At 40.0% G+C, this 26,457-nt stretch overlaps 1 protein-coding gene across 1 annotated transcript in view; it reads left to right on the forward strand.

Annotated features, from left to right (window-relative positions):
* The first annotated feature begins 228 nt into the window (after positions 1–228).
* hs6st3b (heparan sulfate 6-O-sulfotransferase 3b) overlaps positions 229–26,457 on the forward strand; it is a 57,573-nt gene continuing 31,344 nt past the window's right edge. Inside the window, exon 1 of the mRNA XM_026927988.3 lies at positions 229–1,174. Coding sequence (XP_026783789.2) covers positions 654–1,174 — 521 coding nt within the window. The 5' untranslated portion in view covers positions 229–653. The remainder of the gene's footprint in view (positions 1,175–26,457) is intronic.

Here is a 26,457-nt window from a genome sequence, read left to right on the forward strand (position 1 = left end):
AACTGAGTTAAAAATAACCCTACATTGGGAAGGTACCATATCAACCCTTAGTTAGGTTACTAATTAGATAAAATGTTTTTTTTTTCATGTCATAGTTTATTTCACGTCACACAGTAAAAAAGTGTAAATAAATCGATACATAATGTTACTGTTTACTCTTCAACATTCCTCTGTTCTGTGTTTGCTCTTCGCAGTATGAGTACTAAAGCCCACTCTGGCAACCTGGGAGCCTTGGCTGAGGCAGTGAGGCTGCTCGGCTGGAGGAGACGCTGAGCTCAGGACATGATGCGCTCAGGAGGAACGAGGCGGCGGGATGAGGTGATGTGAGGAGCGCTGCAGTGCTTTCACCACAGGCACCATCTCATCGAGCCTCTGCCACTTTACAGAGCGCTCACACGCTGATGGGAGCCAGTCCGAGGAATTACGCGCTCGGAGACGCATTTCTAACGGCTCAGTTCTTCTGCTCGTTTTCAAACTTTGTCGCTGAGGCTGAGGTTTAGATGGATGCAGGAGACAGCCACTTCGCCTGACTGTATCAACATGTAGCATGGGTCTGTTTTGCCCTCCCTATAAAGGCATGATGTCTTCAGGGAAGATGTGGTGAGATGGATAATGATTCATAGTCGTCGCGAGAACAGTCCCCTCTCGTTATCATGAACGATAAACCCAATAAACTGGTGTTCATCCCGGTCTTGGCTGTCCTTTTCGTGATGATAGGCTATCAGTACATCTGTCCAGCGGGCAGCCAGTCGTGCCATCTGCGGAACGGCGGCGAGCCGAGCGCGCGACACGCGGCTGTAACGGACGAGGCGGCGCACGTGGAGCGCGAGCTGGCGCACGACGCAGCGTCCAAGTACAACTTCAGCGAGCGCGAGCTGGCGCGCCGAGTCGACTTCGACATGAAGGGGGACGACGTGCTTGTGTTCCTGCACATCCAGAAGACCGGAGGCACCACATTCGGGCGCCACTTGGTGCGCAACATGCGCCTGGAGCGACCATGCGACTGCCAGACGGGCCAGAAGAAGTGCGCGTGCCGGCGTCCGGGCCGTGACGAGTCGTGGCTCTTTTCGCGCTTCTCCACGGGCTGGAGCTGCGGCCTGCACGCCGACTGGACCGAGCTCACTAACTGCGTGCCAGCTGTGATGGACAAGAAGCGCGCTCCGAAGCGGAAAAAGTAAGCCTGGTAGATTCGGGCGTGTGGTGCGTGTGTGTGTGTGTGTGTGTGCGTGCGCGTGTCTGTCAGTGTGTGCATGTGTGTCTGTGTGACAGAATGATGCCAATCAGCTGTTAATTTAGCCTGTATAGAGTGGAACTAGTGTTTGCATTGAATATCTTGCTTTGTGAAACATGATTGGTGTGAATGTAAAGGAATGCTCACTCCTCTCTCACAGGCTGCAGCATTGCTGGTGAAAAAGCAGGTCTGAGATGGAAGTGGTTTTGCCAGGAAAAGTTAAGAAACTCAAGAGATGAGTCATGCCCAAATCCAGAGCTGGGTTGACAGTGGATGATATAAATAGCCAGGGTATTTTTTCCTGCTCTCTTCTCAGGCCAAAAATGTAAAATTGGACTACAGTGATTTAATCCGTTCCCTATTCCTTCTGCTTATAAAAGTGATGGATAATCTTGCGTAATGTCAAGTCTATCATTTTTTTTCTAAAATTACAGTATAACTGGAATGGTATTGTGGAGTTAAAGGCTTCCAAGGCACTAAACCACCAAATGCCACAGAGTTTTAGATTTTTTTTTTTTTTAATTTTATGCTTTCTTCAGATACTAGGCATATCCATCCAGCTAAATATTGATTGATACATCTTCATTCATTTCATAAAATTATTTCGTCAAAAGGCACAGCAGGTAGTGCTGCCCCCTCACAGTGCTCAGGTTACTGTCTGTGTGGATTTTCTATGTCTCTGTGGTCTCTATGTCCACGCAGGTTTCTTCTGGGTTCTCCGGTTTCCTCCCACCTCCCAAAATATGTCAGTAAGTGGTCTGGCTATACTAAATTGCCCCTAGGTGTGAATCTGTGTATGAATGTGGGGCTTCCCATTCAGGGTGTGTCCTTGCCTCACAGTGTCTTTGCCAGTGTTCCTGGGTCCATTGCACCCCTGACCAGAATAAAGCATAAAATTACTGAAGAATGAATGAATGAATGATATCCCATCAAAACCATTTGGGTCAACTTTTTTTCATAAGTACAACAAAGACATGTAATATGACATTCTCCTAAAAGAGGCTTTATAAAGGAAATCTTAAAAAGGCAAAATTGCGACACAATTATTTTTCCTGGTCAGGGTCGAGGTGAATTATTACTGAATAACCATTATTGAATTAAAACGATTTTTAAAAATTTTAACCTTATTAAAACCTTTATTTTCTGTTTTACTGGACTGAGAGTGTGCACACAACCTTTTAAAAGTTTATTTGTGAAATATTTCTTTCTTTAAAGTGGCAATTATTCACTATTGTATCATATCATACTCAATACCCAGGAGTCAACAGCAGTGATTTTATAGATTGCATTGTATTACGCATAATCTTACTCTATAGTATTGCCTTTGGTCTTACTGCGAAAGTCAGAGACTGTTACTCTGAAAATAATACCCTGAATATTTAATGGATATTTTCATTTTTATATGCAGTTCATTCGCTAGTAAATTTCCCACACCAACAAGCTACCTTTCCCTGTTTAGATGATGGAGAGAACGTGTGGTAATGAACTTTAAATGAGGCATCATAAAGCCAAGCTGAGCTGTGGAGCACACTCGAGTATTCCCATCTATAATTTAGACAGTGCCAGTCTGCATACATGAGCTATTAAAAGGATATTTTAGTTGTTTACTGTGTATAATGAGGGTTTAATGTGTATAGAATGTGCAGATTTTCACATTTATGAGTGTGTGAAGGAAAAACCATCTGTTCTGGTTTTGTCTAAAAACCTTCTTGTAAAGAGATCTTTTCATGTACATTGCATGGAAGGCATTTGGTTTTCCATGTTATTTTGCTGTGAAAGTGTTTTCAGGTGGTTTTCAGCTCTTTAGCAGTTTTAGAAAGGATTGTGGATCAGAAGCACTTCACCCACAGCCTTAAGGGAAGCACTGGACTAAAACTAACACTTAAATCATCAGGTTATCCATTCGTGATTGCACAATTCATCAGATTGACAGGCAAATTCATGGTGTAATTATCTGTACTTCTACAACTCAAGTGCAGCTAATTTGCTGCTGACAGGTTTGAATGGGAACCATCAAACTAACTATATGAACAAGTAAATTCTACATAACTACTCTGGTGAATCCACTAAAATGGCCTTAAGAAGTGTGTTTCCAGACTGGGGCCTTTTTTATTTAAAATCAAACGTAATTAGGTTTTAAACTGAGGATTTAGTCACAAGTCGATGCAGTGAAAACGTCATTATGAATCATAACAAGGTCAGAGGCAGATATTTTATTGAGAAATTTGAACGAGCTTAAAATATTAATATTTCCAAGTGTCTGTGTAAGGAGTACTAGCATACATTATTTCTCATAATTGCTGAGTCCTGATTGCAGATTAATTATTAAGGACAAAAAAAAGCATCATTGTGTAGATGCCTCTAAAAGCTGCAGAAATAAGATCAAGTGGTGATGGAAAAGCAGTCAGAAAATGCACTCTTAGGGCACTGTCACAACTATTAGTCCATGTGCCAAGTCCTAATCACAGCAAAACTTTTTACTTTTGGTTTGTTTGCAGTGTGGTTTGGTTTCATATTGCATGTAAATAAATTAAGCAAAAGGGCTGAAAGCATACTCCTAAAACTCTTTTATTCATTGGTCATACTGTATAAAGCCACAGGAAAAATATAAACAAACATTTGCCAAGTGTACATAGAAATCACTAAAATCACTGAAGCATGGAGAAACCAGAGCTAAAAATATGATTAGATAACTATATAAATAACTAGTTTAAAGTGTTGTGTGTATTGTATCCAGCATTTACAGTGTTATTTATTATCATCATCACTTTTTTGTTTGTCGGGCCACATATCCAGAACTTCCTGCAGCTGGGTCGATTCAGCATCAAATCACTTTTTTTTTTTTACTGCAGTTGAACAGTGTTAGAGATTATTTGCAACCGGACTGAGATCAGCTCGCTCAGACACTCTCGGAATTTTTTTTTCCTGCAAACCCCAAGTGCGAAGACTGCGTTCTCACCTGCTCAGATGCACCACACGAAGGGGGAAAACCTACTTGATGCTGCTTATGTGAAAGCATCCTTAAGAAAAAGGGTTCCTCAAGGACTGTTTGAATGATTAAGAGTTCATAGGTTTCATTAGGGGTTCTATGAAATGCAACCATTTGGCTAAGGAGTTTTAGAGTTTTATACAGGATCTTTAAGGGCTCCTCCAGAGGGACATTCTAAAGAATGTTATATGAAACCTTATTTCCCCCTTGAAACTACAGTATATGTTATGTGAATAAATATTCTCGTGTCTAGTCGGGTCCCTGGAGGACTAGTGGTTATGCCACATCGCTCTCACGGCTGCAGCTTGGGTTCAATTCCTGGCCAGGGAACCAACCCCAGCATGCAACAGTGCACTCTTAGTGCCAGGCCCAAGCCTGGATAAAAATTGGGAAGGGTTGTATCTGGTGTTTTTCTTTAAAAAAAAAAAAAACTGTGCCAAATCAAATACACAGACCAAAGATCCACTGTGGTGACCCCTAACGGGAGCAGCTGAAAGAGGAACAACATTCTTGTGTCTGGTTATCCTCTGTACTCTAATTATGGCCCTGAGAGTAAGCTCTTCTTTTATATCAATTAGAGTATGAAAAACAGCTGGTACTATCATTGCATTCGGTCAAATAGCACAAACATCAAATTATGCATTATTGTGTGCAGACTTAAATGCCTCTAAAATAAGTTTAGCTATTTTCCAAGCTCAATCTTTTTATATTATTTGGCTTCCAGTTATTTGCTTCCAAACAAATCTTTGTTTAATTAGCTGCTCAGTTGAAAACTAACCTGATGGGGTACAAACTGGAGTCGGTAATTGTCCTAAAGACGACCTGTTATGAGTGGAATTGTAAAGATCAGCGAACAGCTGGAGATAGCGTGGCCTGCAGCCGAGGTGCGTCCCAGCCTGAGAAATTCCTTATTTGAAGATGAAAAATCGACCTGAGCCCAAAACCGCAAGGCTACAGGCATATAATTTATATCTGCAGTGCCAAGTAGCTCCTTCCTCTGGGAGAGTGCGACATACTCGCCTTTGCCAACTGCAACATTAATTCATTTCTCTCTCTCTCTCTCTCTCTCTCTCCACTTATAACTGTGCCTCCTTTTGTATTTCACTGAGTGTGTTCCCACCTTCTTCTAAGACTGTCAAAAACAAACAAATCTCTTTTGACAATAAGCAAGGCTTGTACAACCACAGAAGTGGTGACTTTATGAAATTTTCATCTCTTTCTTCTGTAAGTGGGCATCCCTAGACATTTCGCCCCTAGGCATTTCGTCCCCCATCTTTTGTACCTTTGCTCTCAATTACAGGGATGGTACATTCTGTTGGTTATACACGAATTTTGTGAAGGCACAGTGTTGCATAATGTTCTCAGAGGAAATAGGATCAAGGCTTTCTTTCTACCTGAGTGCTGGTAGCTGTGTCCCGAGTGGCTGTCTCTGCTGTGAGGTGGCACTGAAGGGGAGCGCAGCACAGTCTGTCTTGCATGGCTTGGCCTTTTCAGAGCAGCCAGAGCAAGAAGCAGGAGCCAGAAAGGTCAGTTGTGTCAGAGCAGATCAGCAGGCACTCCTACAGCAGAGAGCGAGACAGAAAGACTGGGATGGAATGCGTTTTGCTTGTCTCTGCTGGGCCTGAGGGAGACTCTTTCCCTCTCTCTGCCACTCCTCCGTTGGGGCCCTGGAGAGCAGCATGTTAATATAGGAGTGAGAGATGTCTGGTTTACCATTGTCAGGACTCGTCATGAGGCAAACACCAATACATTAATCACAAAGAAAAGATGATGACTCGTCATCTATATTAATGCGCTATAATTAGCCACCTGATGTTAGGAGGTATTTCCTCTCCAAACAAATTAGCACTCAGCCCTATGTATACATCATTTACTTGCTACCGCTGCAATGCAGGAGTGATGCTAATGCATGTTTAGTATGAGCAAATGGCATTGTTATTTCAGCTGTCACACAAAGAGCTTAGTAATTGTAAGGGATTGTTGTAACTAAATTAAAATTAATCATGCAAAGCATAGACAACTGGCTCTAAATCCTGATATCCGCATGGAATACCTCATTTATCTCCTGGCAGTGCTGTGCTATGGGACTGTGCTCCCTGGCACTTGCCCTTTTAGCACTAATTAAATCTGTCATGTCCCCTGATATGTATAGGAATACCAAATGTATTTTCTGGTCAGCCTCAAATGAACAGTCTGTCAAAGTGAGCCCTAATTAACTGAACCAAATGCACAAATCCTTGCTTGGTTAGCCATACAGTTTTTTTTTTTAGTAAGAAAACCCACAATTTCATCTCATCTTTAACACTTGCAACCAGTTTAAAGGTTTAGGAGGTGTTTTTTTTTTCTTTAGAACTACAGAGTGTCCCAAATGTCATACAAAGGGGACACTTTTTAGCAAAATGTGTTTCAAAGATCTTGATTTCTGTGTCACATGTATGGAGCATATTTACATTCAGTGCCTCCGGAAAGTATTCACCCCCAAAAGATTATTTCTCTTTTTGCTGTTTTGCAACATCAGATTTAAGCATATCAGAATGGGATTTTTTTCCTGCACCTTTTGAAGTGACTCTCTACAGAAATAAAATATAATATAACAAATATTTTATATAATAAAATATTTAGATGTCCTCAGACTTATTCAGAATTATATAAAAAAAATCTAAAAAAATGCTCAATTGAATTGAAAGTATTGGATGTGTCTCTATGAGCTTTGCACATTTTGATTGTGGCATTTCTTCCATTTTTCAATACAAATTTTCTCTAACTGTGCCAAATTCGATGGAAATGGGAATGTTGGTGGACAGCAATTTTCAGGTCAAGCCATAGATTTTCAATTGGATTTAAGTCTTGGCTTTGACATGGAGATTCTAAAACAAAACCTTCTTTTTTCAAGGCATGTGTTTGTAGTTTTTGCCCTGCATTTTGACTGATTGTCCTGTAGGAACATATATTTTCACCCTAAATACAGATGCCTGGATGACTGGAACTAGTTCTCCTCAACAATTTGCTTATATTTGCCTCCATCCATGTTGCCTGAAAGAGCACTGTAGAACATGATGTTACCACCATGTGCTTGATCACAGGAATGGTGTTACCTGGGTGTTGGGATGTGTTTGGTTTGTGCCAAACATTATGCTTTGGCCTTAGACCAAATGGTTCAGTCTCATCAGACCTCCAAATCTTTTCCCTCAAGCTCTCACATTTGCATTCATGGCCTTTCTCAGAAGTGGCTTCCTTCTGGCCGCTCTCCCAGAGAGGCCAGGTATATGAAGAGCTGATGATATTGTTGAGGTCTGCTCTGGTTCTCTTATTTCAGCCAGTGAGCTCTGTAACCCCATCAGTGATGTGGCTGGACTCTTCTCTGACAATTGTCCTTCTTGACTAAGCACTGAGTTTGGCCTGAACATGGTAGTGTCTGGGTAGTGCCATATTTTTTCAACTTTGTTATAATGGATTTCACAGTGCTCATAAGAAGGTTCAAAGCTTTGCCGACATTTTAATAACCTTTTCTGTCGTTTTTTCTCCTAACAACTTCATCTCATAGTTTCATTGGTCTTCATGACAGCAGGACTGATCTGTGAGAGTTCCCAAAGTCTGAGACATTTATTGTGCAAGCATACAACTGGACACAAGTAGATTTAAATTAACATAGGTGTCCTCTGTTTAACTTGTTTAGTGTGAGCTCTCGAAAAAGCTTTTTAATTATGTAGTTTTTAGACTTCTTATTTTTTAAATAATTCTGGGGACATATAAATACTTTATTTAATTTTATTTCTGTCGAGGCTCACTTCAAAATGAGCAGAGAAAAAGCCCACTTTAATAGACTTCAATTTGATGTTGCAGTAGAGCAAAAAGTACTGAATGTATTCACAAATGTATTCAATTGGGTATGAATACATTCTGGAGGCGCTGTATTTTGTTGATATGTTAATATTTAATTGTTTTGCATTTCTTACATTAACCTTGTTGCATGTAGTTTAAATGTTCATAACTACATCATCACAAATAATTTAATAAAGACACAAGTGCTAGTGAATTTTCTATAGCCCCTTATGTATTCTACTTCATGTAGTGTGCATTTACATAAACAAAAGTTTGGTTCTGTGATGGACTGGTGTCCCCTCCAAGGTGTTATCCTGCCTCACGTCTAGTGTTCCTGGGATAAGCTCTGGATCCATCATGACCCTATCCAGGATAAAGCAGTTACTGAAAGTGAGATAGAAAGAGAGAGTGAAAATTTTGGTTAAAAATACAGAGGCAATTTCATTGCCAATGAATTCCCATTTTCAGCATATAGTGTTGCAAACAAAATAAACATACATAAAAACACATTGGCCCTTATTCATCAAAGTTACGTTCAGTCAAATCTTATCATACATTGAGCATATGCAAATTCCCATTACCTTATTCATCAGTTTATAACTCAACTCATATCTTGTTGGAGTGTGTATAAATTTAAATATAACATTTTAACAACCTGCAAAATGCTTGCTTTGCAGTTAAAGAATCAATATCATTAGCAATATTATCCGTATTTCTACAGAGTAGAGTAAGTACAGTAGTATAATAATAACAATAAAAATAATAACGGAGTTTAGTGGAGTCCATTGAAGTTTAGCAGTGGAGTTTAGTAGATTATTAGTAGACTTATTAGTCCTTCAATTTGAGTAATGTTTGTGTTTGTATACAAAAGGTGCTAACTTGAATGTGGAGTATTGGACAGATGGACTACTCAAAGATGTCCTGGATATCATCACATATTTTTTTCACGTAATTGCAGAATGTCATATCAAGAGTAAAACATTGCAGATGTGACTTTATTATATGCATTTCAGTATTTGAAATTCATTTCTTCTACCATTATAATATAAGTATTTAAGGATATAAGGATTTGTTTATTGTTCATGATGGAAGCTTGTCCATATTTATAAATAAAGCTTTAATAAAATCTGACATAAGTTAAATATCATCCATTCAAATTCTACAATACAAAAGGCCTATCCTTTCCTCTCTTGAAATAGTTCATTTTTTAAATGTCAAGCTTCCATTTTGTCCTCACTTTCTTTCCATTGAGGATCTAAAAAAGAACTTATTTATTTTCTGCAACCTCAGACACAAGCACCACTAACTTATCTTCAGTGAATTTTTCCCACCCTATCCTTTTACTTCTTCTATCAAATCTCGGTCGCTTGCTAAATGTGTTCCTTTTATTGGCTCACTATCCCAGCACAGTGTAAATGAGATGTACATGGGGTAAAATGGGGTGTGCCAAATGCATGTGACATATAAATAAGGGACTTGTAAGTGTAAGGTTGTTTCCATGGAGCTGAAGCTAATTGTCGTTTGTGCTCAAATGACTGCTCATTTTGATGTTGTAATTCATCGTACGTACTATATGCCATTTGATTTGTCAAATCTGTTCTTGTTCTACACAATTTTGATGAATACGGCCCAATGTGATGAGTGTTGGATAATGATAACTGGCTTTGCTGATTGGTTAGTGGGCAGTGTGAGTAGTAACTAGACAATTCTTGGTGTCAGAGTCAAAACGATAGTATTCCTCTCCATCTGAACAACATTAGTAAATCTGTAACAGAAGCACTACTGCTCTTGGAGAGAAACCTACAACCTGTAATAACCGTGAGAGCGACTCCCAGAACAGTCTGTGTGCTTAACAGCCTGTTTTCTTGCTAAAGTGCAAACGGGTTTTGCAGCCGCCAACTCGTCGTTGGCCTCAGCTAACCCAGACAGTCAGAACACGAGTAAATCCACAAGCTCCCTATTCCAGACAATCAGAGTAATGAGCAACATTCAGCAGAAGCCATGGCCCATTATTACTCTTATTGAGCGAGTGATGACATGCTCCTGGCACAGTAATACCCCTGCATCATATTTTATTCATTATACTCAACACAGAGACCTTTGCAATTACTGTCTGGCTCTATGTCTGTATAGGCTTCGATCAGATTGCAGCCTGTCCCCTTCATTTCATTCCCAGTTATGAAATGTCCTCGCAGCTTCACTGCTTTTTTCTCTTTATGACTCTGTGGATAAGACTGTAATTTAAACCACATTCACAGTCCAATTTCATTTCATTTTCTTCATGCATCTTCCTCTTCATTATCATCTTCTTCATCACTATGCTCTTCTTACTCCCATGATCTTTAGATATAAAGTGCTTACATTTTCAAACATAGGCTTTTCATCCACTCACATTGATCAGTAGAAAAGGAGAAAATCATAAACAGAGCTCCAGCAGGTTCCCCTCTGCAGTTGCAGGAGTTTAATGTGAGGGATTTACAGCCGCGAGGTCTTGGATGAACCCCTACGGTATCTCAGCATTATGAGATCCTTATTAGGTGTCGGGGCTGAGTATACCCTTGTGGGCTGGATGCAGTGGGGTCTAGAGATTGCTTTTCATGTATCATTAATCCAGCTCGTCATCGCTGCTGTGGCAAAGCTGTTATCCAGTTGGTGTGATAATTAAGTGCTACCTGCGAGGGAGTGTTGTTACATCAGTCAAACAATTGTTCCCTTCCTGACAATGGAAAACAGTGGGGGCTTAATATGTGATTAAAAAGAATGAAAAAACCCTAATTTCAGTTCATTCTGTGAGCAAAAGAAGAGTGACTTTTGTTGTGACAACACTATTCATTTAACTAATTGAGTTGATTCCATAATGGCTCCTTATTTTTCTACTCCAGTTGGTAAAGTGAATTTTTTTCGTAGCGTTCTTCGTGGCATTTTCTGTTATTACCATTGAGTAATACTTTTGTTTGCAATCTGTTTGACATGGGTGACATGCTTTCCCCAGGGGAAGTTCAGCTTTATGGAAATGTTTTGTTGTGGTACATTTGACAACAAGAGTTGACTTTACTCACCACCAGTCATCCCTCCTGTCATTATACATAGACTAAATTAAGTTACTTTTCTTGAGATATTAAAACTTGCTGATCTCATTTTCATAAAGAAAAAAAAACCCTAATAAAATGAGGCTCACATTGAGAAAGCCACTCAGGCTAATGATGCAGGGCTTGCCAGAGCTTTCACGCAGCACTTCTGACACCATTGTCAAGACTTGCTGGTCTGGCAAATATCTTCAATAATCTGATTCAGCTCAGGCTCCAGCTCTAGTTGCATTTTTACTTGGATGATTGGGGTCATAGCTGAAGATTTAGTCCTCAGGAAATAAGTTCTTTTAAAATAAATGAACAAAAAAAATCATTTTCAGACATATGAAGAACATAATTATTTTTCAAGCCTGGCTTGCATCACACATTTAGATCCTTTATTGTATATTTGTGTATTGGTAGTTCAGTGCCTGACATTAAATGTCAAGGAAACAACATGGAAGACCATGCAAATGTGAATTTTATGAATTGTTAAGGGTAGGATGAGGGATACAATTAGGGATCATAGCTTTTCTAACAAGTTTAATCTATAAAATGGAACAAAAGCATTCTCATTCATCACAATTCTGGCACTAGTTACACGAGATCAGGTTTTTAGCACTGTTTAAGCAATTTAAGCAACTTCATTGTTTAAGCAACTTAATGTGTTAACATTTTGGAATGGGACATTATAATGATTGCATTGTCTCGTCTTTTGGATTCTCAGTTAGTTATTTTAGTTCAAAAAATCGAATTAGTGCAATTAAATCTAAATAAGAATATGTACCTAACTAATATACTGAGTCAGAAGTCAGCAGAGAGGAATTATGAGATGTTAAGAAGTTATATGTTCTCTGGTAAGTAAAAGATGTTTGCAGGTATGCTGACACTTTATATCTATTTCCAGCTAAGTGTGGCTAAAAATTACATATTCCAACAGTACACACTCAGAACTATATAATAGTAATATTCGTGATGGTAAAGTACTAATATTCTGGGTCTCACAGCATGCTAAATTAAAACAACACACCTACCTTCTAAGTCCTTGGCCTATGTTTTGAAGCCAAATGTCCAGATAAATATTTGGTGATTATTTTTGTCATCCGATCCTAACTGGTTTATAGATCAAACTATCAGGATAAAAAAATGAGTGAGGTCCATGTTACAGAAATGTGACCCACTTCATAGTTAAATATACCAGTCACTCACTTTCAGTAATCGCTTTATCCTTGTCGAGGTTGCGGTGGATCGGAGCCTGTCCTGGGAGCACTGGGCATGAGGCGGGAATACACCCTTCATGGGACACCAGTCCATCACAGGGCATCATGCACAAACACACACACACATTCACACCTATAGCCATTTTATCTTAGCCAGTCTACCTACTGGCATGTTTTTGGGAGGTGGGAGGAAACTCACACAGACGGTGCACAGATACTTCATTCAAGCAGTAAGCCAAGCTCAGGATTGAACAGGGGACCCTGGAGCTGTGAGGTGGCATCATTACCTACTGCATCACCAAGCTGCCCTAATATACCACAATACTATACCAATTTCTGGGTCCCTGGAGGACTAGCGGTTAGGCCACAGCGCTCTCACCACTGCGGCCTGCATTCGATTCCTGGCCAGGGAACCAACCCCAACCACTGGGGTTGCGTGCTACAGTGCACTCTCAACGCCGGTCCCAAGCCTGGATAAAACTGGAGAGGGTTGAGTCAGGAAGGGCGTCCGGTGTAAAAACAGTGCCTAATCAAATACACGGACCAATGATCGGCTGTGGCGACTCCTAACAGGAGCAGCTGAAAGAGGACCAACAACAACAACTATACCAATTACTACTTTCTAATCCCTGGTATACTTCCATTCTTCCGTAAACTGCTCTGACCCAAGTTTACAGTTCTCTCTTTCCCCGAGCGTGTCTGCTCGTCTTCCTTTTCTGTCTTGCATCGCCTTAATTACTGAAAAAGCATACATTAAAATTGACAACAGCTAATGTTTCTGCAACTAGAGTCAGAGTTAGAGTTAGCGTCTGGTTAGCGTATATTGAGTATACATTTTACAACCCACCAATTGTCCTCACAGACACTCACATTTATATGATATGTTCTCACACCTATCAAAGCTGTGTCACATGTTAGCTTATAATATGTGTGTTGCATAACTCTCAAGAAGTTAATGCCTGGATGCATAGTGTCTTGTGAGAGCTAAAAATAAGTCTATGGGGAAACCTAATGTGTACTCCACAGCTGCTTGGAGATCAACCACTCGTCACGGCTTACTGGGCCTTGCTTTGCAAGTTTTTTCCTCATAGTATTCTGCCACCATATTATCAGGACATTGCTGTTTCCATATTGAATTTGACAACAGGAGATACTTGAGAGGTTAAAAAACAAAACATTCCTATGTGTGGACCTTGGTGTCCTCAGAGCTAGTTACAGCCGTGAGCACTAGAGATAAAGCTGCGGGCTGATAGCAGCTCTGAATATGTGTCAGTGACTCCATTCAGTCGCATTTGCCTTGAGCTAAGGCCAGACAGAAGTCTGTGTAAAATTGGGTTAAGCCAACGTGGCATTATTGCTTGTCTTCCTAATAATGGAGGAATGCAGCTCTTGTTTCTGTGAGGCACAAAAGTATAAAAGGCAGCTACGTTTGTCTATTTTGTATGATACTACCAGCTACATGAAATAAGCTCTCCATGCACTTTCTTTTTTCATCACTCATCTGCCCCATGCTGTGGAAACTGCTGGTCCTGTGAAACTTGTGGTCCTGCACTGCAAGGGTCGAAGACCAATCTTCCTAATTATATTCCCTCAGTTGTTGTTCTCTAACATGTCGGTCCAAAATCTCCCAAAGGTGTTCACTTTGGTTGAGATCTGGTGACTGTGAAGGCCATAGCATAGGATGTACATCATTTTCATCCTCATCAATGCTAATACTTACAGACTGGTGACAAATTAAAGGGGGAAAAATTCTGGCTCTGTTATGCTGTGAGTTCCATTCTGCTGGCATGGTTTGGTACATTTATATTGTGTATTTATAAATATAAACATTGACAGGTTGACCCATCCATCCATCTTCCATACTGCTTATCCTACACAGGGTCACAGGGGAGATTGGCGCTTATTCCAGGAAACTTGGGGCATAAGGTGGGGGACACGCTGGATGGGGTGCCAACCCATCGCGGGGCACAATCACGCAAACATTCACACACCAAGGACACTGGAAATGTCAAACAGCCTACAACACATGTCTTTGGACTGGGGAGGAAACCCCGAAGCACAGGGAGAACATGCAAACTCTGTGCAAAAAGGGCAAAGGCAGGATTTACTAACCACTAATCCAATGATAAGGCTGATATGTTTTGTAATTTCATACAAAGGGCTGTATTTTTATTATCATAGTGAGTGCGAAAAAAAGAGGAATAAGAGCCGTGCGTTGCAGTTTTGTTTTGTTTTTTCATTTATTTATTTATTTATTAATTTATTCATTCATTCATTCATGACCGTTGACACACAGAAGTGGCACAATGCAAATGTGAGGGTGGGGTAAGAGATCAGCTTCTCTCAATCCCTTTAAGAACCCAGTGTGTGCAGTGCATAGATTTAGATATATAGATTTTACTTACTTATTTTTATGCTGATTTTTAGTGGTACCAAAAACCAGCTGTCCGACAGAATGCTTTTCTCTTGATATTAAAGTCATACTCTCACAAATGCTGTGACTTGAATACAAGTGTGTGCATTCACATATTTTGCATTGCAGACAACAGGCCAAAATCCACAATCATTTAAAACATGGAAACATCTCTGTTTTTTTTTCGTTTTTTTTTTATTAACAGATTGCTACATATTGCTACATAATACCCCGTGCCCAAGAGCTTTACCTGGATAATCTGCTTCACACCATCTTTAGCAGCAAAAAACAATTTCACACTTTTACAGTTTTATTTATGTTCACCTGTGTAAGTTATTGGATCTTTCGATGATTTAGAGATCGTCTTTTGAGAGCGCAAACATAAAGCATGAAGAGCAGGGCATGAGAAAGTGAGAAGGTGTGTGTGTGAAGTACAAATTTGGCTGAAAATATTACTGGTGACTAAAATAACTATGCTAAAATAAACGTTAGAAAGGATGTTAATGTATTACAGTGATTACAATGCATGAAATCAATATAGTTGCTTAAAAGTAGGGCTCTCTCTCTGTCTTTCTCTCTCTCTCTCTCTCTCTCTCTCTCTCTCTCTGTCTCTCTCCAGAGCACCAGTGTTTATTTGATGGATTGAGGGATCAAACAGTGACAGAGAAAATGCCAACTCAGAAGCTTGCTGCCTGTTATTTTTCAATTGTGAGCATTTTCAGCCTAAAGCTATCTATGTATGAAATAAGTCACTCTGGGCATGATTCATCATGGCCACACAGTGAAATGTCATATTTCCTTATTTGGCTTAGGCTGGCTGACAGGTAAGTTATGTAGCAGGCAGGCAGGGTATCATGCAGCGAGGAGCCAGCAGATTCACCTTCATGAAGCTTAATCTCCTCAGCAGGCCGGGAGCCTCCTGCATGTCTTGGCACTGCATTGTTCGCAGCTCCTCTGCCGTTATTGTTCTGCCCCCTCATGACAAAGGACTGACAGAACTTCAGCTCTGAAATGATGTCGTACCATCAATCTGCAGTTCTGCCTCTGGTGCCTGGCTTTCGGAACAAACACGAACCCAGGGACACTGACGGACACATGTCAGCACAAGCACAGCCGAGCAGAATTTTCAGACATTGTGTTTCAAGACTGTCGCTGCACTTGTGTTGTATTATACATATACTTACATATTCATCACTTGCTGAAATGCTGGTTTTTGTCGTTTCTCTTCAGTATGTACATATCAAAACCTTTTTGAAGGGTTGAAGAGCTTTTTGGTAGGCTGAGGACTGAAAGCTGAAGCAGCGAGCATAATCTTGGCCATTAGATTGCAGGCCAGATTGCTTCTTCATCCCCTGTGTTTATAAATAGAAGCGTCGTTTTTTGTACTGTTTACATTTTTAGAAATGTTTATGCATTTTTAAATGGATGGCACCGAGTTGCAAGATTTCACTAGCCTGATCCTTTGCAATTGCACCTTTGCTATTTCATTTTTAATGATTCCATCTATAAAAAATAATGAAAACACAGCCTGAGAGTATATGTAAAGAATGACATCCACAGGAAACTGCTCAATTGCTAGCTTTTTTTTTAAACCCCTTTTTATCCCAGTTTATTCAATGCCAGTTCCCAACCAGTTCCCCGTCTCCTACCAAGCAGCTGGTGATGACTAACAGGCAGGAACAATTATTGTATGCTCTCCTTGACACCCAGCCACAGATGGTTATAGCATTGTCTGAATCCCACGATAGGGTAAATTTTTTACTGTTGCAGTCTTGGAAGTATTTGCTCGATTCAAAGTGATGCATACAGCAATGTAATCACTGTGGCTAAGTTAGTTATTTAGTTACAATGACACGTTACTCATCACTGAGAGGAAAGTAGGACTTTCACCTCAATCATTGAAAAGGGTTAAGGTTGGCAATGCTTAATGAGTCAACTCATAGCTTTTTCTTAGAGAAAACCTCAGGCTTTCAGCTTAGCCATGTTATCTTGTCTGAATGAAAAAGGTTCCTTCAGCTAATTTGTCAGGGATCTTGTCTTCTGGTTGATGACCACTTGAGCTTTTCTTTACTTCTATCACTCCACAAGTCACTCCACATGCATTCATTGAAAATGCAGAGGAGAAAAGTCCCAGTAAAACACAGTTAATAATGAAGTTTAATGACAGTCTCCAATTGCAGCTTGGTGTTGAGCGCTCTGACTTGCGAGGACTGTGTTTCCCAAAGGTGTGGTGACACACAATCATTGTGATGTGGTAGAGAGAGTGTTCAAAATGATGCTTCCCGCAGCCACATAAACGTTCATCAAGCATTCCTTAGAACTGAGGACATTTGGAGCTCAATGATAATTGTTGTAGAATAGAAATACTGTCTGCTATACTATACTATACTATACCATACCATCCTATACTATACTATACTATACTATACCATCCTATACTATACTCTGCATGTATTTTTTTGTAAAGCACACTGAGATGCCTGGTGTATGAGGTTGTGTTATATAAATAAACCTGCATTGCCTTGCCTTACCATGTAATCTACTGGACAAAAAAATTTCCTTCCTAATATTTGGATACACTGCCTCTTGCCTTGGTAACAGCACCAACCCTATCAGGTAAGGATGCCGGATGCCACCAGTGTCTTGCAATAGTTTCTGTCAATTTTAGCCCACTCTTCCACTGACTAGCTGCATATTTCAGCTAGAGTGTGTGGGTGTCTATTATTTCACCCACTGTTCCAAAGTTTTCTTTGGTTCTGAGGTCTGGTGATTTTTGCATTCAGGCCATTCAAAGTGACCCACATATGGAGTTGTTCATATACACTCTACATTCTCATGCTGGAACCAAAACGTCAATGTCAGAGTCTGGTGAGAGTCAGGCACACAACCTATTGACGTTGTACAAAGAGATGCTGCTATTGGTGAATGCGACTAATTTTTTTAATTTTTATCCAAGGAGCTTATAAGCCAAGTGCTTATCAATGGCGGTTTAGTAAAAGTGATATAGTGATGCAGGAGGTAAAGTAGTGAATGAACCAATGCAATTCACTGACTAACAGTAGCATCTTGGTCTCATATGTAAGAGAGGAGTTGGGTGTAAATTGGCAGTTGAAAATTCTCCTTAAAATAACCAGGGACCGATTTACTTTTATCTCCGTGGGCACATAAAATCGGAGAGACATATTTTTAATGTTCACTTTTCAGATTAAGGTGCTTTCTTCTTTCCTCAGTTTATGTCACTGAGTAGGACTATAAAGCCTCGACCTTTATTGATATTAGTTCATCATACACTTGCAATAAATGTCAGACAATCTCAGTGTCTCATCTGCTGTTTCTCAGATGACTAAAAGCAGGTCAGGATGCCACACCCAGTGTTTGACACTCTCTGGTCTGGAGATTATTTACTAGCATGGTTTCATCATTCTTCATGCACTGTCAGTTGGAGTGTGTGTGTGTGTGTGTGTGTGTGTGTGAATCTGATCCTGGCAGCTCTACGGTATGCCAGGGTAAGTAATGGTCCCTAGAGCTCAGATATTGACCAGAGGCACATTTTGTCATGGACCACCACTACTTATTCTACCAGCATCATATGTCTTCCAGTAACTTGCCTTGGTGGTTGTTTTGTTTTATTCTTGTCATAGCTTTTTTTGTCTGGAAGTGACAGAAATGTTATGCCCTTTATTTAAAAATCTGAAACCATTTAAGCTGGTTTGTCCTTTCTGTGCCAGAATGTACTGTATAAATTTTTGTTAGTTTATATTTATATAGATTTGTACAGCATTTGTGCCCATATTATCTATGTGCTGGGATTATTTCTCATGATTTCTCTGGTAGCTACATAACATAGATCAGCAGACAATAATGTCCAGTAAGAGAGGGGGTAGATACCTTTTCTATTGGACAATATGTGATTTTAGCATAGGTTATCCATCTCTTTAGAAAATGTATTAATTCATCAGGGTCACAGTGGTTCCAGAGCCTTTCCCAGGAACTCTGGGTGTGAAGTGGGAATTTCCCCACAATTTCCCCACTCCTAATGAGACTCCACTTCTCATCTCAGGGCATATTTTAAATTCTTCTATTACACTCACTGAGCATTTATAAGGAACACCTTTACACCTACTCATTCATGCAATTATCTAATCAGCCAATCAGTGGCAGCAGTGCAATGCATAAAATCATGCAGATACAGGTCAAGAGCTTCAGTTAATATTCACATCATCCAATAGAATGGGGAAAAATGTGATCACAGTGAGTTTGGCTGTGGCATAATTGTTGGTGCCAGATGGGCTGGTATGTGTATTTCTATAACTGCTGATCTCCTGGGATTTTCACACACAACAGTCTCTAGGGTTTACTCAGAATGGTGCAATAAAGAAAAAACAGCCAAGAACAGAAAGCTGAGGCTGCAGTGAGCACAGGCTCACCAAACCTGGACAGGTGAAGACTGGAAAAACGTAGCCTGGTCTGATGAATGTCAATGTCTGCTGAGGCACACAGATGGTAGAGTCAGAATTTGGCACCAACAGCATGAATCCATGGACCCAACCTGCCTTGTATCAGCAGTCCAGGCTGGTGGAGGTGGTGTAATGGTGTGGGGAATGTTTTCTTGACACTCTTTGGGCCTGTTAATACCAATCAATCATCGCTTGAATGCCACAGACTATTTGAGTATTGTTGCTGACCATGTGCATCCCTTCATGCCCACAATTTACCATCTTCTAATGGCTACTTCCAGCATGATAATGCACCATGTCACAAAGCAAAATTCGTCTCAAACTGGTTTCATGAATATGACAGTGAGTTCAGTGTTCTTCAGTGGCCTTCCCAGTCACTGAATCCAGTAGAACACCTTTGGGATGTGGTAGAGCGGGAGATTCACAGCATGAAAGAGCACCTGAAAAATCTGCAGGAACTGTGTGATGCAATCATATCAAACATTTCATCATTTTTCTTTTCATTGATGCATTCAGCTATTATTGTCTCTATATGCTTGTTAAGGTGTATTTTTGTTCTGATTAGTGGAGTGATATGGTTGTTAAATAGTGCACTTTATGTGTCTAATGTGCTGCTGCTGGCCCACAGTGTAGCATGAGTGTGTACGCTGTGATGAGCGTTTGCCTGCTCCACTCTGGAGGCGCTAGCTAAAAGCCACTTTACTGGTCTGTGGTGAGTCATGTGAAAAGTGGTAACGGTTTTAATTGAGATAATATCTTTTTGCTCCAAGGTGGCCAGCAATAAATCTTTACAGTTAGTGACTGGTGACACAGTTAGTCACAATGGTGAAATGGAGTATCTTGAGCATTCTGTTTTCATACCATGTGACTAATGAAGAAAAACAGAAGCTCTTGGTGTAAATCAACCCAAAGGCTCAATGTTTCTATAAATGACATCATGAATACTCAATCAGACTCATGTAAACTTTTCTAATTTCCAAATCCAAAGTGGTCACCAAGCACATCAGGCAAAGGAACTGCAATGATTAATTTTTTTTTTTTTTTAATTCAAAGCAAAGTCTCTCAGCCAGAAATCCCTCACTCCCTCTCTAATGCCATGTTAGAAAAGCAGAAGGGCATGTGTCCACAGCAAATGAATGGTCTGCAGCACACTAGGGATTATATCACCCATCCTCCTTTTATACATTTATTCTTATTCGTCTTAATTTATGAATTTATGTTGGCTTACTATCCTTCTTCTTTTTTTTTTTATAATATAATATTTCTTTAGTTAATGCTTTTCATATGAAATGACAGGGTTTCAAGTTTCATGAAATTAGTGTGTTTAACTAAAAATACACAAGTTATTTAAATGGACAGTGTAATCTGTATATAAAATTGCTAAAAGTCTAAAAGTAACTCATCACCGTTTATATGATTTAAAGCCGATCAGTTGAGGTTTACATAAGTTAGTCTTATCAGGAGCAGGAGTCACACAGGAGCACGAATAGGGTACGAATGTTTTTCCAAAATTACAGGATTTTCGTATATACTAAATTTCTTGTGTAAATGCTTGTACAGGCAATTTAGGATTACATCCGTTTGCATCCAGCTTGATAAATGAGGCCCAGTATGTTTAAATATAGATTATCTTTACATGAAAAATTTTGTTTAACAGAAGTCTATAGGGCGCAGGGATTAGCAGTCTGCGGAACCTGAATTTGTTATGGCTAAATTGTGTTATGGCTAAACTATAAATTGCGGACACATAATCTGTTTGTCTTGTCTAGTAATTTGTCCTCCTCTTCGATGGCATAAATTATACCACGAATACTATTCTGCTTTGTCACCATGTCGTCATGCTAATTAGCTATCAGTTTGCAAACTAGATACATTGTACACAATTGGATACTATTGGAACTTTTAACAAGAATGATTGAGGGCATGTTCATTGTTATTTTTTATGACTTATGACATATGTACTGTATAGATAAAATTATAAATGTATTTTTTCTTAGAGAGTTTCCCTATACGCATACACTTATAGTCAGTACACCTATACTCATAGTCAATTGCACGATTTGAGCATTAAGATTTTTATCCGGATTTTCCAAACTACTGCTGCTCAGTTGCTCCTGTTTAACCAAAGTGGATCAAAGTCAGGACTTTCATGCTAACCTTCACCCTGGATTTTGTTCTGTCTTTTGTCATGACTGACTAGAGTGTGGAGGGAAACATGCCCTACCTCACTCATGCATGGCCATTGCACACTTTGAGGTGTCAGCTCAGTGGGGATGGAGTGCTGCTCCAAATTACTCCGCCTGTGAGTTGAGCAGGTCTTCTCCGAATTTTAATTCAACCGTGCAGATGGACATGGAGCGAGTGAGAGCGGTGTCCTGTTGTGCATGCTGCTTTTATTGATGCCAGGCGTGAAAGGGAAGAGTGACATTTAACAGTGAGAAAAAGGTGGGGAGGGTGGTCGCAATTCCAAAAAGCACAGCCCTGTCAACACTGTCAGAAACAGTGTCTAATGCAAGTTTTAACTGCTTTATAGAGCCTTTGCTTTACTCCACAAATCCATACGTATATTCTGCAGTAGTTTGCGTGATGGTTAATGAGATTAGTTTTATTATCTCTACTTAATTCAAGTAGATAAATCACCTACAGACAAGACACGTCACCTAAGCCAGAAGCATAAAATACATATATTTGAGTGAGACAGCAAATACATTGATAAAAATACAAAAAAAATGTCTTTTAGGTACATTCGTCAAACAGTTATGAGATGATCTTCATTTTCAGTTACAGCTTTATCCTGGTCAGGGTTGTGGTGGTGGTGGGAGTACATCCTGAATAATCCTGAATGGGACAGCAGATTATAGCAGGACAACATGGACAATTGCTAGAGGTAATTTAGTGTTGCCAAACCACCTACTGGCATGGCTTTGGGAGAAATAACATGAACTCTATCCATCCCTATCAAAGATCTCTGTTAAACCATTAAATATTGATTGTCTCCGTTTACCACCACCGTATTCCTGAGTCCTGTGTGTATCGCCCCAGGAACTCCTGACTGCAGAGGTGTAGAGAGAGGCACAGAGAGCACTAACTGCAAATAGAGCAGGTTTAGAGTTATAAATTCCTACATTAGATCTGTTGTCTTGGTCCAGTAATGGTGGAGGTAGGCGCTGCTATGACCATTATAACTATTCATATTGACAATTATTCATACATACTACTTAAGGTTGTGTCTTCTGCTGTGTAAATCTCACTATAACTGACCTCTGGCTTTGGTGCACATTTGTAAGGGATAGTTTGTTGCAGATCCTGAGCAGTCAGAGTTATATCAACATTTCTTCTGATACAGTGTAAAAGTGTGAGGTGGCAGTGATAATGAAGCCACCACTACAAATGACCCAGTCAGTTCTGATTAAGTGGCATGCCATCCTGAAAGTACTTGCTTTAATAATCTATCGAACAGGTTTTGGGGTTAAGAGGACAACAGGTTGGCTGGCAAGTGTGATGTATTGTTAGCAGTTAATGGTTTCACTTTCATACTCCACCCTCACTGCTTGAAATAATTTGATTAACACTATGGGACGAGATCCTCCTTGGTTGTTATTACAAAATCAATTTCATGCCTGGGTGAGCTATCACTGATGCTGTTTGTGTCGAGTGAGTGAGGCTCATTGCTTGCTAATTGCCAAAAAAAAAAAAAAACAGGAGAGTACACCTCTTTTTCAGGAAATATAAAGCTCTCATTTTCCTCTACAGCTGTCATACTTGAGCATATGTGCAGTCTGGAAGTTGAATTCAGTCTAATAAGACTGTTTTAGACTGACCTCTCAGCCTTATGATAGGAAGGTCTGGGGAAAATGTCTGAGTTGATGAAAGAAATAACTGACTGAGTAGAGACAGAATAAGTGGGTTATGAAGAACTAGGCAAGTCCAGTCTGCAGCACAGCACAGGAGAGAGTTTTTAGCTAAATCTTTGCTAGGTCAGCCAGGTTAAGTGGGAAATCCTTGCTCTGATGAGTTTCAAAACAAGATTTGTTCAGCTCTTTCCAGAGGCTCAGTTCTGGATAGTGCTAAATAAGAGGTTAGGTAAACAATCTTGACAGAAAGGGCAGTTGGATCGTTTACTTCACATTCTGGGTCACATAATGACTTCACAGTCAACAATGATGGTACTAGGTAACCCGTTGACTGTGAATTGTCATTGATACAAATAATTTACATGGATTCAAATTAGAATGAGAAATGGATTTAGTTTAAATCGTGTGAATTATTTGTAATGCCATATGTTTTCTTTGTCATTTGTAATTTGTAATTTGATTACGTTTGTGCTTGTTTATGTAATGACCTGATCATTTTGCTAAGAGACTGGTGCTAACTGCATATAATCTGTTTATAAAAAAATTATTACTTTTAATAGTCATTAAGGGCTTATGTGGGGCTAGAAAGGAATTTCTTTTAATGAAATGATTTTGGATAAATGAATGTGGATGATGAAAGCTTGGTATGAGATTCTGAAACCTCAGAAATGTTTGATATTTTATTGTACCTTTGCACTTTTTAGCTTTTATTTTTTAAAAGAAATCTTAGCTTCATCCTAAAACCATCGGCATAGTATAGTAAATGGATGTATAGGTAGATGTAATGGATAGATGGGTAATATTAATAATAATAATAATAATAATAATAATAATAATAATACATTGTGTTAAAATATACTGAGGTCTATTATGTATATAGCGTAATGAATGTTTATGCGCCACACTTAACCAACATAACCATTTGCTAGCAGAGCCATTTTGAATCGTTTTATTTATGATCTTTTATTTGTCATACACTAAGCTGTTTGTCACAAGCTGTAATTTAAAGCAGTCCCGCTATGAGGTGGACAATAATTGCAACACTTTTCCCTTAGCCAACTCCCTCCATTAATTTGTGTTTAACCATGTGTGACTGGCTGCACTTAAAGGGATCCATAAAGAGTCCATTGCCTTTAGGTCAGATTACACCCATTGTATCCAAGACCTCATCCTAGAATGAAACATGACCTAACTAGACGCACTTGAAGCCGATGGCTAGACAGCATTAAGACACTGGAGATTAGCTATAATACAGCAAGATAAGAGAGATGTGTTAATGGTAATGGTAAATTGAGAACATCTCTATGTCCAGCTACTTCCGTCTTTTTCTCTCTACATTGAATAAAGGAATGATGTAGTGGGTTGCTAATGAATTTTGCAGCAGTACACATACTGTTGCTCAGATGCAGAATACCTCTGAGTGTGATGTTTCTCTTGGCTGTGTTTTTGCACGGCCTGTGCTCATTCCTTTCAGACACATTAGGTATATGATGATGTGTAATACAAGGATATTCTACCTGGTTTCTTTTGCTTTAAGAGCAGTAAGAGAAGGGCTCATGATTGTCTTATCTAGCATGCGAATAACAAAGGCCCATTCTTGAGATCTTGCCAATGATAATGTGATAGCTAGCGAAGGCTGGGATGAAGAAAAGACTCATTCATCCAAATTTATTGGCTTTCTTCTGTTATATAGCACATCAAATCTGTTGTTTCAGGACAAACACATGACCTAATTGTGGCCTCAGGCTGTTTAAATCAGAGGAATAGCATATTTCAGTATGACACACTAGCCAGAGTACTTGCTTAAGGGCCCAGTAAACACTGTGGAATCCATCTGGGTGTCCATCTGGTTTGATGGGTGAAGCACAGCATGTTAATTTAGTGCACATAACTCTAAAGCCTGCAACATAAAGGCTACATTGACAGATAAATTGATTTCAGTACCCTGGTTTATGTGTAGTTTTCTGAAAAGAATTGATTACCAGGCGCTACATTTACATTTTAGCATTTCGCATTTATTCTGTTGGCAGACACTTTTATCCAAGCGTAAAAAGAGCAGTTGCATGTTAAGCACCTTTGCTTAAATTCCCAACAGCAGTTCTATGGAAGTCCTATTTTTTTAACCTTCCAGTCACTAGTGCAGAAGCTCAACCACGGTGTTACCACTATTCCCATTTCTGATACCACCTTTCCCATTTGTAGGCCCATGAATATCTACAAGTAGAGCACAAGTTTTCTATTGGACTCTCAGTGAGCCGCACTTGACCTGTTATTTGATATGTTGTTCACAGAAAGTGAAGCCCAGGTCAGAGGAGCTAGTCAGTAATTAGCCATTCTTCAGCTCCATTGGTTTCATTATTGCATTGAATTAGTGCATTGTCCTGGGGCAAGAATTCAGTGTAATTGCTGTAGCTTTGTGCTTGCCATGCTGCTTTTGAATAGAAACCAGGATCAGCTTGGCATGCTATACTATCCTGCTTCAGAGATAAGAGTCCAGATGCATCAACATTGACATTTTATAGTCCAGTACTGAAATCAATCATGGGGATAATCATTTTGCCATTGCAGAAGCACTGTTGAAAGCATCTGCCTTTGGACTGCTATTCTGTTATAATATTATCATGCACCATTTACTGAAACACAGTTAAAAAAAAAACAGTGATCAGGATTGACTCCATGTAGGTAGGTCTAGTCTTGTTGGTGACTTGGTGGACTATAATGGCACCAGTAAAGTGATATGAAGAGGGATGTAACATATGATTGTGTAGCGCTTAGCATATGTGGAGGGCTGAGCAAGGACTACAGGAGAAGAAGGTAAGGTGCCCAAGTGTCTTTTATTTAGTGGTGGAGGAAGGGTAATTGGGATGCTGGGTTGTAGTGCAGGCTTGGTGCTGGGTGAAGGGGTCATCGTCGTTGTCGAAGGGGCACAGCGCAGGAGAGGTTGCAGTGCAGTGGCGGGACCCAAGGGGCTCTGTGGTTGGCAGGCAGACAGGTTGGCTCTGCTGAGGGTGCTAGGAGAGTCGTCCTCCTCATCATCTGCAAGACATAGAGAGAACACCATTAGAGTGTGGCATAAGCCCAAGACTGTCTGTCTTACCTATACCACAGGCCCCTTTTATACTCTCCTGTCTTCTCAAGGAGGGTAGGGAGCTGCCACAGCCCTTTGTTGCCAGCCATACCTGATTACTCCGCCCCCGGCAGCCACACGCTCCCGTGCTCTCCACAACAAGTGGCGCTGTCCTTTCAGCACCATAGCGGCAGTAGAGTGAGGAGAGCTTGCTGGTTTATGTGTGCGGGCTGCTGGCCCATCGTCACAGATTGATTGAAGATCAGTCACAGTACCACATTTTTTTTTATTATGCAGTAGTTTAAACCTGCACTGATCTGTGAGATGATGATTGCA

The sequence above is a fragment of the Pangasianodon hypophthalmus genome, chromosome 5 (genome assembly GCF_027358585.1).
Source record: "Pangasianodon hypophthalmus isolate fPanHyp1 chromosome 5, fPanHyp1.pri, whole genome shotgun sequence".
NCBI classification, from domain to species: domain Eukaryota; kingdom Metazoa; phylum Chordata; class Actinopteri; order Siluriformes; family Pangasiidae; genus Pangasianodon; species Pangasianodon hypophthalmus.